At 36.9% G+C, this 17,513-nt stretch overlaps 3 protein-coding genes across 8 annotated transcripts in view; 2 read left to right on the top strand and 1 right to left on the bottom strand.

The window, feature by feature from the left end:
• The window catches only part of LOC106747380 (ATP synthase subunit d, mitochondrial), a 1,759-nt gene extending 1,222 nt beyond the window's left edge, over positions 1-537 (bottom strand). Inside the window, exon 1 of the mRNA XM_014624847.1 lies at positions 325-537. Coding sequence (XP_014480333.1) covers positions 325-440 — 116 coding nt within the window. The 5' untranslated portion in view covers positions 441-537. The remainder of the gene's footprint in view (positions 1-324) is intronic.
• A 1,246-nt stretch (positions 538-1,783) lies between these two features.
• Positions 1,784-3,106, top strand: LOC106747376 (60S ribosomal protein L23). The gene is made up of 4 exons (XM_014624839.1): positions 1,784-1,874; positions 2,067-2,150; positions 2,628-2,756; positions 2,847-3,106. The coding sequence occupies exons 1-4, from the start codon at positions 1,862-1,864 to the stop codon at positions 3,041-3,043; spliced, it is 423 nt and encodes a 140-aa protein (XP_014480325.1). The 5' UTR covers positions 1,784-1,861; the 3' UTR covers positions 3,044-3,106.
• Positions 3,107-3,209: 103 nt separating this feature from the next.
• LOC106747374 (zinc transporter ZIP14-like) lies at positions 3,210-17,155 on the top strand. Of its 6 annotated transcripts, none has more exons than XM_014624837.1 (13): positions 3,210-4,093; positions 5,327-5,389; positions 6,530-6,688; positions 10,476-11,218; positions 12,783-12,844; positions 13,593-13,842; positions 13,939-14,108; positions 14,203-14,424; positions 14,491-14,620; positions 15,298-15,570; positions 16,441-16,617; positions 16,719-16,906; positions 17,003-17,155. In XM_014624837.1, the coding sequence occupies exons 4-13, from the start codon at positions 10,489-10,491 to the stop codon at positions 17,147-17,149; spliced, it is 2,349 nt and encodes a 782-aa protein (XP_014480323.1). In that variant the 5' UTR covers positions 3,210-4,093; positions 5,327-5,389; positions 6,530-6,688; positions 10,476-10,488; the 3' UTR covers positions 17,150-17,155. The 6 variants fall into 6 exon arrangements, with proteins under 6 accessions (XP_014480323.1, XP_014480320.1, XP_014480321.1 ...); XM_014624834.1 differs by having other exon boundaries at positions 6,530-6,680; XM_014624835.1 differs by lacking the exon at positions 5,327-5,389 and having other exon boundaries at positions 6,530-6,680.
• The last annotated feature ends 358 nt before the right edge of the window (positions 17,156-17,513 follow it).

Genomic DNA, 17,513 nt, shown 5'->3' on the forward strand with positions numbered 1-17,513 from the left:
TATATATATATATATATATATATATGTATATGTATAATTGCAAGTATATTAAATATAAAGATTATACACACTTGACATATTGACAGGTGTAAAATGAAACAAAATTATAGTAAGATTATTCTAGTGGGAATTATATACGCAAATCTCTAGCGACTTTTGACGATGCAGCACGTTGGAAAAAGCCAATTTTACAAATCGTCTCATGTGTATTTCATATATTTAATCATCGTATTCATAATTTGCAAGAAAAGCAAGAGAATCGATTACATTATATAATCACAGCTAACGCACGATATGTATTACGAGAAATTGGCTCGCACTAACCTTTGCAGATATTGATCAGACTTAGCTTTGAAGGCAGCGAACGCCGCTTTTTCCGTCTCCGGAACTCTTTCGGCGAGTGCCGCCCAATTAATCGCTTTGATTGCTCTACGTGACATTTTCTCGTGATATTGTGCCTTCCTCAAAGGAAGACAGCCAAATAGGCTGGTCAAGGTTGAACCAGTAATGCTAGACGGGAGCTACAACTGCACCGAAAGATAAATGGTGGGGATATACATATAGGGCGGGTTTCACTTAACGCTCGCAACGACGCGAGCGTCATTTTATCTTTATTTCTTGCTGGATGTTGAAGATAGTATGACGCCGCGTTATTGCGTTATTGTTAAGTGGCACTTGCCCGTAAGGTGCATTCCATTATATGCTCGCAACGTCTAAATCGACAGTTCCTCTAGAGAGAAAGCCCGCGGATGCATACTTTTGTAATTAATTTTATTGCCGGTATTCATAGTCAGATCATATATTTAAGTCAGTCTTATTTAACTTCTGATACTCTACGACTTATTTTATTGGCTACGAAAAATCTGTAAATAAGCTTAAGGCAGTTTTAAATATAAGACCCGACTATGAATACCGACCTAAGTTTTGGCCTACAATAGTGTCGATCTACAAATAGGTCTTTTAAGCCGTAAGCCGTAAGAAATTTACCAATCACGGTCAAATGTAAAGAGAATAATTAAGTATGATTAGTTAATTTCTTAAGGATTTAAGACTTAAGATATCTATTGTCGATCGACACATAGGTGCTTTAAGCTTTAAGAAATTGACCAATCACAGTCAAATGTGAAGAGAATAATTAACTATGATTGATCCATTTCTTAAGGATTAAAACATTTATTGTAGACTTGGATGTCGATCATGTAATTTGTCCCTAGAACGGAAACGCGAGAAATGAAAATTCCACATGTTCTCAAATAAAAAATTTATATTTTTTACGAATTCACGCTACAGGAGAAAATTCATGATCAACTCCCAGGTGGTCACGAATCTTCTCCACTAGCGTGAATTCATGAAACGTGTAAATTTTCTAATTTGAAAACATGTCGAATTTTCACTTTTCATGTTTACATCTTATGGCTTCTGTCCACAGGCAACACTTGCCGCGCGGCGGAAGTTCGCGCAATAATCAATAAACTAGTTCTTATCAAAAAAACGGCATGTTGATTGGCTACCGCACGAACTTCCGCCGCGCGACAAGCGCGTCCTGTGGGCAGAAGCCATTATGTTTTAAAATAAGGTTGTAAATAAGGATTTATTATTGAGGTTGAATTAACATTTAAGCAATCGGTTGCATCAGTGCGATAGCACATATCCATTCACATCGGCCAGTGCCTAGAGTCTTTCCACTGGACCACCAATAAAAAAGTCTTATATTAAATTAGCCAATCACTGATGTGGGCTTTCGTCCAATCCTACCGTCCGTGTGATTACGTCTTTACGACTAGAAATATCAGCGACGCCTAGTCGATGTTCTTGAGCGGCGCAAGTGCATCGTGATCATCTCTCTTTCAAAAAAGTCAAGATGTCGAAGAGAGGTAAGTTGTGTTCAGATCTGAGAAAAATCCAAAGAAATCGATGTGCAAACTTTATATTAGTTATGAACGAAACGATGTAAAAGAAAGTAATACGTTCGGCCTGTCCCACGAAATCACACGTTATTGTATTAACGGTGATTACAACACAAGTATGGTTATGCTAATACTGCCAGTTTAACATTGTTTTTCTAGGACGTGGTGGGTCAGCTGGAGCCAAATTCAGGATATCCCTTGGTCTCCCGGTGGGTGCGGTGATTAATTGCGCAGATAATACTGGTAAGTCTAAATAATAAGATACTTAACCTCAAAAAATACAACCGTGCTATAAAGCACATGGCGAATCATTTCGAAGGATCGTCAAGCACGATATTTTCTAATTATCTTGTGTTTTTTCATGTGTGTTTTGCTCTCTTGATTATTTCCATTAAACTATAGATTGGAACGTGCATAACTGATTTTTAAGAGATTTAGATTCTAATCAGGTATGTTCATATGTTACAAATGGTATTATTATTTATAACTATTGCATATATTAAGAGTTTCTTGTGTGTATATGTAGTACATGGGTTTGTAATATTACTGTTTTTTGTTTAGACATTTATGTTAGAAGAAATTTATACAACTTTAATTCATACATATAATTTTAATTGTATATATGTATCTAAAATCCAAAGAATCACGCAGAGACATTATTTTGTATGTAGCAAATACAATTGTTTTCTGACTTCTACAACAGATCATATATTCTTCCAGGTGCCAAAAACTTGTATGTCATCGCAGTGCAAGGAATCAAGGGCAGGCTGAATCGCTTGCCAGCTGCTGGTTCCGGTGATATGATCGTAGCCACTGTGAAGAAGGGAAAGCCTGAGCTCAGGAAAAAGGGTAAATCTTGTTTTTGTACATCAAAATTCCATTCTTTCTTCACCTTATTCAGCGAGGAATTTCAAATAACATAATCGATGTGGTTTACAGTGATGCCTGCAGTGGTAATACGACAACGGAAACCATTCCGTAGGAAGGATGGGGTGTTTATATACTTCGAAGACAATGCCGGTGTAATAGTCAACAACAAAGGTGAAATGAAAGGATCGGCTATTACGGGACCTGTCGCGAAAGAATGTGCAGATTTGTGGCCAAGGATTGCGTCCAACGCCAGCAGCATAGCATAATCCATCCTGTATAATTTGTCCTTTATAAAATAAATCTGGACGTTTGTTCAGTGTACGTCTTTATATTCAGCATATCCCTCAAGAATATAACAGGAGAGTTAATATATATTGAGTATAATTGGAACATGTCTATCAGGAACTGAAAAGAGAAATGGTGCGCAAGCAGCGATAAAATCAATAAATTCTCGCAACGAAATTTCCCCCCAACATTATATCGTAGTATGCATGTACACACATAATTATTTGCTTATTGGAAGCGATTAGCACGAGCGAGCGAGAACAACATTCTCACTAAGAACCAAGAGCAATTTAATCGTAATAATCTTATATATGAGGATCGAGCAAACGCAAAAAAGTCCTACTCGCGACATTCGCCAGGTTAAATTGTGATTTCAGATTGCAACGTCAGCAAATATACTCGTTGCAAGAACGGTTATACGTAGGAAGAGAGAGGGAGAGAAACAGTATAACATTCTCCGTAAAACTGGCAGATCGCGATTCTAAAAGGACTGAGCAAAGATACATATTCTTAGGTCTGTCGTGTCATTGTCGCGCCACGAATTTCTCTTCCCCTTTCACCCGCGCATACTCACAAATACAAGTGCATATGCGTGCGCTAGACGAGCATTGCGTCGCGCGATCGCGGTTGGCCAGTCAGACAGCCAGGCGGTAGTCCACCTGGGTCCATTATCGGCAGTCCATGCGCGAACCTTGTCACTCCGTCCGCTACGTTCAGAGTGTGTACTTGTTGCTCGCGCGTGCTGCTGCGATTCACAGGCGTGCTACCGAGCGCTAGTTAGCTAGCTGAGACCAGCCAGTTCGCCGGACAGTTAGACAGACTGACGGACGACGGAAGGAGCCAAGGTGGGAAGAGAGAAGAGCTGCCGCCGGTCGACGACAGGGAAGGAAGAGAGCGGAGAGAAAGGGAACGAACGAACGAACGCACGCACGAACGCACGCACGCACGAGACGCGCACCGGTGTTGCACCCGCCTACGTCGCTCCTCGCCCAATTCTTGTTGCTCGCGTGGCGACTTCGTGAGCTAAGCCGGTGAGAGAGAGCGCGTTCCAATTACGACTATATCGCGTATATCGCCGCCTTTTAACGATGCCACTGAAACGCGTGCTTAGTCGCCATGCTCGATCGTCGTCGTCATCCTTATCGTCGTCTATGGTGCAACGCGGCGGCCGCGACACGAGAAATTTTCTCTTGGCGGTCTCGCGCGCGCGCCGCCTCACGCGGGGCGAGCTGGCAGTGATTGTCTTTCTAACCTAAATTCTAATTTCTGTCATCGCTTTCGGCATGCGGAAACGCGAAACGTTACCAGAGGATGGAGGCGTTAGCGGGCAGAGAAGGGTGGTAGACAGCGGTTGTCGACTGGTCTTTCCCCTTCTTACTTTTATGAATACTCGCATTATATTTTCATCTTTATATTATAATGTACTATTTTACTGATTTCGTTAGTATATACTATAGCGATTCAGTTAATTTCATTTTACGTACTTTTTCATTGTATAGGCCCAGGCACAAAAAAAATCTGAAAAATGTCTTAAATACATCAAAAAGGCGTTCTATTTTTTTTTTTAGATATCTTCCAGACATCTTTAACTCTTTCCGGTCGTAATAAGCATGCAGTATCTTGTTACCCCGGAAAGAGTTAAGAGATCTTTTAAAAATTTGTTCTATTGGGGAAGGTTTCTACACCAAAGTTAAATGAATTTCTCTCTCTCTTTCTCTCTCGCTCTCGCTCGCTCGCTTGCGCGCATTTTCATAGTCTGTCGATTTTTGGAAAGTTAAAAATACAATTTTTGACGGAGCGACTGTGTGATCCCGCGTGGCGCGACTATTTCAGCGCCGGCCGCGAGTACGACGCAAGCCTTCGCGGAAATCTTTCGCTCTCCCTAGGAATTTCCGCATGATTCCGTTTTTTATTATCACAGGTAAATTTTCGCGCAAGAATAGAGGCGCGGGCAGAGACGGTCGTCGTGAGTCAGTGAACACGCGCTCACCTTAACGTAGTGTTACATATTTATGAGAACAATCGAGCAAGCGCGTGCTTGAATTTAGGAAAAAAGAGGAAGGACAAGGAAAAATCGCGAAAAAGTACAAAAATGGAACGAACTGGACGCTCGGAACGTTGACTTAAACCGCGCTCAATTCGTCGTTCGCTGTTCTTCCTCTTCGATTGGACGTAGAAAATTCGCATGTAAACACAAAGATTTATGATGCACCGCGCGGCAAATATTCCCGTATGACATTCGTTAAGTGTATATTTTATGGCAGATAACGAAAAAAAGATGCATGCAGGGCAAACCGGCCGGCATCAAATTGCTCGGATATGAGTCGGTAAATATGTGCAGCGCAGAATCGTGTGTCACGTATTTATTTTCGTATTATTGGGCCATATTGCTCACGCTTCGTAAAAATGAGAACCGATGATGGTTCTCTTTCCAATCAGAGTTTAGCATCGAGATTTATTATTTTATTACGAAATAGTAACTTTTTCTGCACAATCGTACGATTGGAGGCGATATTTGCAGAGTGCGTTGAACGCTCACACTTACAAGCGTCGCTTTCAGCCGTTCAATTTAATATTTGAGCGGAATTACAGAATATCGTTAATTTTGGCTTTGTAAACGAACATGCGTGTCGGCAATATGTCGCTATGATGCTTAGTTGCAAAACGAGACATTTGTTAATTAAAATTTTAAGGAACAATTTCATTTCGCTTATTTCCGAAACGTATAAATTAATTAACAAATTTTGTGTTGGTTCGACTGTGTTGCTTGATTTATATATATGGTAGTATTGTCTCACAGCTTGACTTTTCCGGAAAGTGCATTCCACTCGAGCGATCGTTAAACATTACTTACAACTTTTCGTAAACTGCTTCAACATGGTCATACGAAAAATATTTTATATAAACGAGAACTACAAGTTATCGGCTAGCGTTTCACACTATTTTCTCTGAGTACATTGCTCTCGGTCTGTATTTATTTATTTTAAAATCGTACAACATGCTTAGAATTTTTCGGAAAATGCTTAAATATGGTCAATACGAAATGTATTTTGTACAAACGAGAACGTTTTTGCCCAGCGTCTCACACTATTCTCTCTGAGTACACCACTCTCAGGCAGTATTTATTTAAAAATCACGCAACATCGTCAATGCCTATTTGAAAAATGCTTATATATGTTCAGAGCTATGCGAGAAATATTTTAGAATGTACAGATACTCTCCAGTATCGATCAGTGTCTTACCTACATAAATGCATCTTTAATGAACTATAAAAATGATTTTAAAAATATTGTATAACATTTAACGCCAGAATTCTTTATAATGTGCTTAAATATTTTCAGAACTATATGAGAAATATTTTACAATTCCTAGTTCTCGCAAATTAACCAGTGTCTCACAAATTCATAAATACGTCTTTCACGGGTGTCAACATTTTTTTTTAAATATTGGTTGATATTTATTTCCAGAACTCTGTAGAATCTGCTTAGGTTGCGTTCGGAAATCCACACTACTAGCATACTAGCCGTTCGAAAATACTCAATGTAATTCGCATCGTTCGGAAATCCTCCGAGAGAAACACCGTACGCCACCAAATCACCCGACGAAAAAGCAGTCGATGTGAGTCGGTGGGTTATTATCTAGTTACTTCTGTCATAACCTCTTCATGTGTAAATTTTATCAATGAGTAAAAAATGTCAGAGAATATCACATTGATACAAAGACGGCGTGAAGCCGTAATGAGTCACCCGATGCTTGGTTCTTATGAGAATTGAGTAGTGAAAAGTGTTCAAATGAATCATCGGCATTGAAATCATATAAACGGAAATTGTAAAATTCCAATTTTCTCGCATATTATGCTTTAATATATACTGAGAATAAGACTTTTGCATAGATCTGAAACAGTATTTTTTTTTAACATTTCATACACAGTGTTCGTCCATTATCGTTACTGGAAGTCATACTGGAGTGTTCGGAAACCGTCGACACACGAAGGCACACCCCTACCACTTTCCCACTGAAATCACGAAAACACGAGTTGGATTCCCGAACACAACCTTAGTTATGTTCAGTACTACGCGAGAAATATTTTAGAATCCCAAGAACTCCTGTAAATCGAGTCTCACCTATGTACCTACAAAGATATTCTTCGGAGGATAAAAATTATTTAAATGTTAGAAAAGCTATGTTTATTGCTAGTACTCTTCCTAGAACTTTTGCAGAGCTCTAAATCTTTTGAAATCTTGTATTAAATATCAGGGAAACATGTACGAGATCTCAGTTTATCCAGATTTTTTCTGCTTTAATGAACAGAACTATTTATTTAACCAATCAGGAATGTAGAACTTTAAAAAGGAAGCTAGAGCTCTGGATAGTACTTTTCTTTACATTTTATAACCACATCCTACGCACAAAGAGAAGATCGTTCCCCGATTATTTTCTCAGTTTATATCCGATCTACTCAATTTAGTCGTTAACAAGTCAATTGATTTGTACCACAATCGCGTCAGTGTATCTCTTCTTGTTCAATTAAAATGATTCGTCACTGTTACTACGTTTGCATTCGTTCACGAGTTACATTAAGTATGTTCTTATTAATTGCCGCAACATTACGTTACGAAAAACAGGCTTATTGTAGATATGAAAGTTGTCGTTAGGAAAAATATAATACAACAAGCAATAATACATAGAACAGTATTTTTATAGATTTACGTTTGCCTTCGAAGAAAAGGTAAAGTTCTGCCTTTTATCTATTTGTTTGCTCATTAAAAGATTGTTCAATTATTATGATTAATACAATACATGTAATCTCGAAAATGTAGCAAATTCGGAAATTGGAAACTAAAGGAATCAAACATTGGTTCTCGAGGAAAATGGAGAAAAGGCTTGTTTTATCTGTTTGTTTACTCGTTAAAATATTGTTAAGTGATTTTAATAATTAATACGTGTCATCTCGAAAATTTGGCAAATTTGTAAATTGAATACCGTAGAGGTCAGATATTGGTCTTCGAAGAAAAACAAAGACACGTTTTATCTTGTTGAGACAATGACTTGTTTACTCATTAAAATATTGCTCAGTCGCCATAATAATTAATACAGTTCGTGTCGTCTCAAAAATTTAACAAATTTGAAGGTTATACATCGTACGTCAAATGGTCTTTGAAGAAAGAGAAAAAAGGCGCTATATATTTGATCATAGGCGACGATTAGAAACGCTTGTTATTGGTTGTTATTCTTACGATTCTTCTTATTGTTATTATGATCACTTCTTATTTGCTCCTTATTCTTATGAGATTTTTTAACCGACCTTGTAATAATTTATTTTTATCGTATGGGTCACACACTAATACGCGAGACACGGAGGCACAGAAGCGGAACGGAAGTAGAGGGAGGTCGAGCAATTTTCTAAATATTCGTTATGGCCCGATTCGTCATTTATAAAGGTGCATTTCTTATCTAGGCGCGCTTAAATTTGCATCGACGTGCGCGAAACAAACGTGGGTGCTAAATAAAATTTAAATAATCATAATGAGGCTTTCGTGGCTTGTGAGTACAGTCATCAAGTGAGTAGTTCCTCAAACGATGCACGGTAATATGCTCGTGTCTCTCCGCGAGTGACGATTACAGTTGACATGATCACAGGCCAAAGATCAGTTGTGTGCGTGTTCATCGCATCTCAAATTTTTTAAATGACACAACTGCCGCAAAAAAAGAATGTCACGCAAAATGCATCGGGCACGTATGGTCGTCATACAAAGAAGTCGAGAAAATATGAAAATGTCCTTATCGCAATTATTATTTGACCGTTCGAGTCATATTATCTACTTATACTCGTTATTATCATGGAACTCGCTACACATAGATAAATGGTTCCTACTGTTCAGTCGAGCCGCTAATAGCATAAAGTTAGTCGAGTTTTTCGTGCGAATAAATGCGGTTGCAGTATAAGAAAACACGCCACAACCCCGGAATCACATAGTTTCAATTCCGAGACGGAATCGCGCAACTCGTTCGGTCGTAAATACAAAATATTCACGTCGTGCATTCTCAAAAGAGTATCCCAGTAAACACCGTTATATAAATGTTATATAACTGTAATATAACTGAATGTTACAGGTAATATTACAAAAAATGTTATCGGTAAGATATTAGTTTCTTGTCATTTCTCACTCATAAATATAACATGTAATATAACATTGTTATATTGTGGCTACATATATTTACTCATATAGCACACTTTCTCCGAAAGATGTCCTGGTGAATATCCTTAAAACGTAGAAACGTTTTTAAGATGCCCCTTGGATGCTGTATGGGTAGAAAACCTTTTTGTTATATTGCTAGAAAGTACATATGTGTAATATTGATATAGCATTTACATGAAAGACAATAGAAAAACACAAAAAGGAAAAATTTATTGTAACTTATTATATTTACTTACGCATTTTACTTTTATTTATTGCACTTTCTCTTCGTAATATAATATTGGTACAATTTTTTTTTCTTAGTCTAATATATAAAATATAATACATGTAAAGAAAATATTTTTTTTATATTTCTACTGGCAATATTTATGAAAACATAATAAACAATTTGTATTAAATGTCTTCAAAGTATAACACAATAAACAATATGTATAGTAAAATATAAGATTTTATTCTTTTCATATTAAATATATATGCTGCTATATATATTTGTATACATACATACGTGTGCACATGCGTATATATATGTGTGTGTGTGTGTGTGTGACATATAATAAATTACATGTATTAATATATTTTAGCCTATATTATAGCACTAGATCAAGAAGAAAAATGATTAAAATATTATTTTTAAATTATTACAACATAACGGACAATTATATGGTAACGTTAATCCGGTTTAGTAATAACCGTACTTAGTTGAACTCTTGATCAGATTGGTATATTATTTTAGATCTAAAAATATACTTCAGTTAAATATAAGAGACCGCTAACTATGGTTGTTACTAAATTGACTTGATGTTGCCGTGTGAAGAAAGTCGTACACTCAGATAGAACAAATGTCTAAAATATATCTTAGTGACACTTTGAAGACATTTAAAACAAATAAAAAATCTTTTAGGCGTCTGTAAGATATCTTTCAGACATTTTTAAGTTGTATGTACATTTTATATTGTATGTACATCTCGTATATGTTATCTCATATTTAAAAAAAAAAAGGTTTTATATCAATTCTACACAATGTGAAAAATATGATATATTATAGAAGTAATAATGTTACATTGAAGTAATATTTAGTATATCAACAATGTAACATTATATTTGTTATACACATGATATGTTGCAGTTATATAAGTAACTTATGCTATATTATGTTATTTTTATGTTATATTGCTGCAATAAACAATGTTTATTAGATATGTTCCACTTTCAGGAGGCTGATCGTCATGTCGCATCACATCGTCACTGTCTGTGTGGTGTGCGTGCTGTGCGCTGCGCACATTCCTTGTTCGGCGCATACGGACGTCTCGGTAGTGCACACGATGATGGACAATTCGACTGGTTCCAGGAGCCCTTCGAATCTCGACACACAGGGCCAACTGTTGTGGACGTTGGAGAGACGCAAGGCGGAGACGGCATATTCCAACAAGCGGGATAGATCGAATAATATCAGTAGCAGTAATAAGCGCAACGCCGTACGATACAACGACACGCAACTCGTTATTAGCGATAATCATAATGATAGTGACCTTCGAGCAAACGTCGATGCAATAGTGAGCGATAACGATACCTACGTTAGGAAGAAGATAGCGAAGAATTTTAAAGGCGGTGGGAGAACGCGGGACACTAGAATGCAGCAGCAGTCATGGACAACTGAGAACGACTCGAGGGATACGGAGCTCTTGAAGAGGCTCGCGCAGACCGAATTAAATTACAAGTTTCAACGATTCAACGAAGACTCTCGTGCCATTAATAGCTCGAGACTGAAAAGAGATGTAGCTGTAGACGAGAGGTACTTCATGAAAAAGATTTTTGAGGCTTACGGGGATGGAAAGAGCATAACTATGGGCGGTTTTGAAACACTCGTTCGCAAACTGGGTCTATTAAGATTACTGAACGACGAGTCTATATTGGAAGATGATGGTGTCGATAGAAGTATACGTAAGAATCAATTAGGTAATGAAAAACAATCACTTAGAAATTAGTGTTTGTAATTATCGTTGATTTCTCTGTAATCGATGATAATTGTAAACGATAATTTATATACTTCGGACATTTTTTATTTGGAATCTTAAAATCATAAAGAAAAATCATAAAGAAATTTTTCTCCTATTTGAGTCTCAGAAACCCATCATCCGATTGTGATGGTTGGGCACATAGTGAGTCACATATACAGTGTTTATTATTTGGAAAAAAACTGGAAAACCTGGAATTCCTAGAGAATTTGTTTGTGCCTGAAAAAATTAGAAAATTCTTATAAGAAATTTTATTGGAAAACAGATAATTTTAAATGGACATTTTTGTCTGCAAGCTATATTATCGCGTTATTTGTAGACAAATATTGTGTGGTTGACCAAATTTTTTTTTATTGAATAATAATTTCTTCATTAACACTTTCACAACCGCATGTTAGCGCAGTGAAACGTCGCCAGTAGCCGGCAATATTTTGGAAGAAAAAACTTTACGTAAATTCATGAAACAATTAACATTATTATGACGTGCTAAGAAAAGTTTTGCAAGTGGCTTGCCACTGGTACCACGTGGGAGTCACCGGCAAATAGCGACTGGCCTATCAATGGTACCACGTGAGTGTCACCGGCAAATAACGACTGGCCTACCAATGACACCACATGAGTGTCACCGGCATACAACGACTGGCCTGCCCATGACACCACATTGGTGTCAGCGGTTGTGAAAGTGTTAAGAATCATAGGAAAAATAATTCAGAATTTTTCCATTCTGATTTTTAACTAATTTTAATTTTAATTAATAATAATGAGGAATAGCGTTATATAATTCATAAGCGAATTTATTAACATTCTGTGTATACAGGGTATCCCATTTTAATTAGCGCAGTTGGATTTCTCTGGAATCCTGCGAAATATCGAAATTCTGTTTTTACGAGGTTTTATGGTATCCAGAGGGACATATTTTGATTAAAAAATTTGACCTTAGATGGAGGCGTCAAACGAAAGTAGTTTGGAGGTCAAATTCATTTACAAGATACATTTAAAAATATTTTCATTTTACCTGGAATTTTTAACAAATTGCCTGGAAATGAATCAAAGAATTCTCAGGGAAATTTTTCGCGTTCGAGCAGACGCTAATATAAATATAATGCCTGGCCATTGTAATAGAAAAATGTAAGAAGATATAACCGTACATCAACGAATTCGCCAGTTTTATACGATTGCTACTGATGTTTGTTTAACAAATCACTATTCACTGCACACTATATTCTACATTTTTTATGTAATAATGTAAAACAAACTTAATCGGTTCATGTGAACATGGGATGAAAAATTATCGCTGTTACACATACGCGACATCGATCTCTCATGAGAATCGCTCCGTTGCACGTGTGTGACGCGTAGTACCGAACATGTTAATTTATATGATATATGAATTTTATATAGTAATCTATTTCCTCCGTAAAAAAATGTCGTTATTATATAATTAACGATATAATCGAAAAGAACTCGATAAACTGATCACGTATATTCATTTTTACACGTTACAGATAGTGATAAGGATTTTCGAAATAAAGGCCTACAAGATGCGGATAAAAGTGGCAAAGAAAGGGTAAGAGAAATTCATTTGAAGCAATAGTGAAAGTACTACCATTCGGAATCACAAAAGTGAACGTTTCATTCGAACTTAGATTCTTGATCTGACACGAATGAACGTTTCAATCGATTAGACCGCATTTGTTCCAATAATAGTGAAATACGCTACTGGCATAATATTAGGTCATTAAATATGAAATGTCCGATTTTGAATGAAAAGTTTGGTTCAAAGGATTCATGGTTGAATAATCTTTTATTAGAAATCGCTCATATTTGCACGTTGTAAAAGAATTAGCTCTCACAGCTAAAAACTAGTTCGCACAGATAAATTAGCTGCCCATATGATATAACTGAATCTTAGTTAAACTAACAAGCAGATCTGGTAACTAAATTTCAGTTGTATTATAGTGACGACTAATTCCTTTTTTTTTTCGGACTAAAACGTCACATTTCCTTGTTTACACACCGGAAAAAAATCCTGGCCGCACACTGTGTGGTAAGCAACGATATTAATGCAATTATCGGAAAGCGGATACATCCTGTATATGAGAGAAATGTCATTCGATTTTGAGTAACTATCATTCTAAGTCACTCTAAGTTTTTACTTTTCAACCTTTGGAATTTCATTAGGAAAAATTTTGAAATACTTCTATTTTTATACCGTATTAATATAATTATTATAAAATACTTTGGTCAAAAGGCTACGATAATATATGATTGCGAAGTATTGGTGTTTGACGATAATAATGTCACTGTAATTTCAGTGTTTAAATATCCAAGAGTTGTTGCGAATTGTCGCTCAGGACTCTACTATCAGTGATAACATCACAATATTGCCCGGCTGGCTTTTCGAGCGTGTGTGTCCAGCTCTCGTGCATCAATTGGCGGCCGAATCCAGCTCGGAGAGAAACGGCTGCATACGAGTGTTTCAAAATTACAAGTCCGATAATCATGAACAGGTGACGGTCGATAAATTTTACACCACAGAGGACTCAACGCGCAATACCATGCAAGGTACGAGTAATTAATTTTGTCCCAAAGGACAGCGATAACCTTTTCAAAAAGAAAAAAAGGAAAATCTGTACCAATCGTTACTTTCACTGATTTCAGTCTGGCTCTATTCTACAATTAGTATTGTCATAATTAGTCTTAGCGGGCTCCTCGGCGTAGCGGTAATTCCAATTATGGGAAAGACCTATTACAATCATGTGCTACAGTTTCTAGTCGCCCTGGCCGTAGGTACTTTAACCGGTGATGCCTTTATCCATCTGTTGCCACATGTAAGTTTTTTGTTTTCTTTAGGGAAAATCTTGCTCCTTCGCGAATCGGAGAAACATTTTAACGTGTGTGTGATTATTTCTTTTACGCATCCAGGCGATGATGTCGCCTCATCATCACGAACACGATGAGCATCATGAGCACGAAGACGAGCACCATCATAGGAGCAACTCGCTATTAATCGATTATGAGGCGCAGCATAACGTGAACATGTGGAAAGGACTAGTCGCGATGATGGGTTTTGTGCTGTTCTTCTTCACCGAGAAAGCATTAACAATGTTGGCCGAGTGGCGAAAACATCGGCAACGTCGTAACAAGGTGAGCAAAGAACCACGCGTAATACTCGCCGTGATGACGCTTTAAATTGACGAGGCAAAACCGTAGCTGCCTACACGAGTGCGAGTAATGAGGGAAAGCGATGGTCCAAACAGCAACGTTGTCGGCGAGAAGCTATGCAAACACAAATATTCGTCGTATCCGTACTGCTATGGCGAGATCGCCAATGAGACTCAAGGTAACACTCTCTTTATGCGCCGGTTAATGGTCGTGTTTTACGCCGGTTGTCCAATTTTACAAATGTGCTGAATTGATCACAAATGTCATTCTGTGGATACATCTTCATATTGGAAAGTAACGCAAAAAATCTTGGCATATGTCTTCTCGCTTGTGACGTCATTAAAACAAGGACAGTCGACTACTCCGAAATCTTAAGGCTCGGCTATCTCTAACAACCATATTGACTGTATGATGTCAGAGAAAAAAATAAACAATAATGGTTTTCAGCCAATCTCAACTGTCACGGTTGTATGAGAAATGTATCGTTATTTTTGGAATGATTTTGCAATTCTACGTGATATATATATATATATATATATTCCTAAAAAAACATAATTTTGTAAACCTGTAAAATATGCAGCAAACTGAGATATCTGTCCTCTATATATATATATATATATATAAGAGGTAGCCTTAAATTATCTTTATTGCGATATACGTGTATCAAATTATCTGTATAAATGAGCCCAATCATCCCAAAATAATGACATTTATTATCATCGCTTATAGACGAACGTTTATGAATTGTCACATTCTAAAAAAAACATAAATCTGGGTTACTTCAGTGTCTCATTTTTTTTTCTTTCCAATAGCGCGATAAAAATTCCAACATAATCAATATAGAAATGTATTTAGATAACCACCATAATCGTCAAATTAATCATCACGAGAGGCCTCCTATTATCGAGGAGGAGAAACCATTGACGTCCAACTGTAATTCCGCCACTAAAATCGTAACCAGCGATACAGAGAAGAAGCCAAAAGAGGATTGGAGATTGGACGACTCAATTGTAAATAATTCTAAGAAGAATGCGGACGGCGCCGATGTATCGCTAAACGAATCGGAAAGCTACACAGTCATCATACGCGAGCATGAAACCAAGCATCACGGACACAGTCACTCGCATGGTTCGTCTTGCAAATGTTTTTCAGCCCCAATAAGTTGTGACTTTTGTGTTTGTTAGATAAAGCAGCAGGATTGGGGAGCAAACGGCATTACAAAAAACGCGTTATCTGTAACGCCAATGTTGGTATAAATTACTTTTTCTCTCTTGACCACTTAGTGTTAATAATTCTCATCGTTAGTAACGATAACGATACATTTCTTCGATTAACAGTAACGAATATAATCGTTATTTGTATCATTACTTTGCACATGTACGTACAGATAGGAGCGAATCGAAGGATCCTCTAGAGGACGGGAAGCCGATTTATCGGCTTTTAATTTCCACTGAATTTAATATAATCAATGTTTCTTATTTTATCGTCTGAAAGAATGGAACTTCCTTATTTTAATTTTTCAGATTGCTAATTTTGCTACTACTTATTGATTGTTCGAGTGAAAGAAAAGTGTTTGTCCAATTTTACAAGTTTATTGATCACAAATGTCATTTTGTGGATATATTTTTTTATTTGAAAGTATAACGCAAAAAATTTTTGCATGCGTTTTCTCGATTCTGACATCATTAAACAAAGACGACTACTCCGGAACCTTAAAACTTGGTGGAAAAAATTAATGAAAATTGTAACAACTTGAAATTTCTTGAGTAACGGTAACGAATTATTTTAACAAGTTAATTAAAAAATTATTTTTTTAAATATATAACGAATAATAGCAACACGAGTTACTTATAAAAACTTTCCCAAAATCCTAGTCTCTGAACGAATTGAATTTAGATTTTTGTTTGTCAGATATAGTATTATAGCAAAGTTCATGAAATATTAGAAATACCGTAAATGATCCCACTCGTAAACGGTGTAACTGTTTTTGTATTTCAGGACATGTACATTCTGCGCCGGAATCCATGTCTAGCGTGGCTTGGATGGTAGTAATGGGAGACGGTTTACATAATTTCACGGACGGAATGGCGATCGGTGCTGCTTTCTCAGCTAACATCGCGGGTGGATTTTCAACCGCTATCGCAGTCTTTTGTCACGAGTTGCCTCATGAGCTTGGTAATGTTTTATAAACTATGATAGAGTACTTTTATTGCAAACATAATAACGAAACAAACAATGGAGACGTTTAATTATATTGCGTAAATGATATTGCACAGGCGATTTTGCGGTGCTGCTAAAAGCGGGAATGAGTGCCAAACAGGCAGTTTTTTATAACTTGTTGTCCTCGGTGCTCTGTTTTTTTGGCATGATAGCCGGGGTCCTGTTGGGAAGTGCTCCTGCTGCGACTAGTTGGGTATTTGCGGCTGCTGCTGGAATATTTATATACATAGCATTGGTGGATATGGTTAGTTTCTGACATCTTGTGACAACTTCCTGTGCCAACTTGAGCAATTGTAATAAAAGAGAGAAAAAAACCGCATTTACAAATATATTTTTCTAGATACCAGAGTTATCATCAAGTCATTCCGCGGAACATGGCTCACGATGGCAAAGTATCTTGCAGGGTTTAGGATTGATAACAGGCCTTGGAATTATGTTACTTATCGCACTCTACGAGCACGACCTTAAGCACATTTTCAGTGAATAGTACTTTGTAAGTAATTTCTATGTAATCATGATTGTACATTATTATCATAAAATATATATCTTTCTATTACGTTCGAGAGGGGTCGTTATATTTTCTATTTAATTTCAGTATTTAGCCGATTTTTTATATGTTTGTCATCAGCAAACAACTCGTTTCCCCGAAATAATTATGTACACATATCGTGTACAAGAGAGAACGTAATAGGAAGATCACACACTGATCGAGTCATAATTTAAATACTACGACAATATCCAATTTGGAGTTGCCGGTGAAAATATTTTTAGTATTATGGAAACATCATGAGTATTGGATCTCAAAGGGAAAAATCCAATTTTCATTATTCTGACATAATATCTATGATACA

This window comes from Dinoponera quadriceps, unplaced genomic scaffold, assembly GCF_001313825.1.
Source record: "Dinoponera quadriceps isolate SergipeBrazil2010 unplaced genomic scaffold, ASM131382v1 scaffold1831, whole genome shotgun sequence".
Classification (NCBI taxonomy): Eukaryota; Metazoa; Arthropoda; class Insecta; order Hymenoptera; family Formicidae; genus Dinoponera; species Dinoponera quadriceps.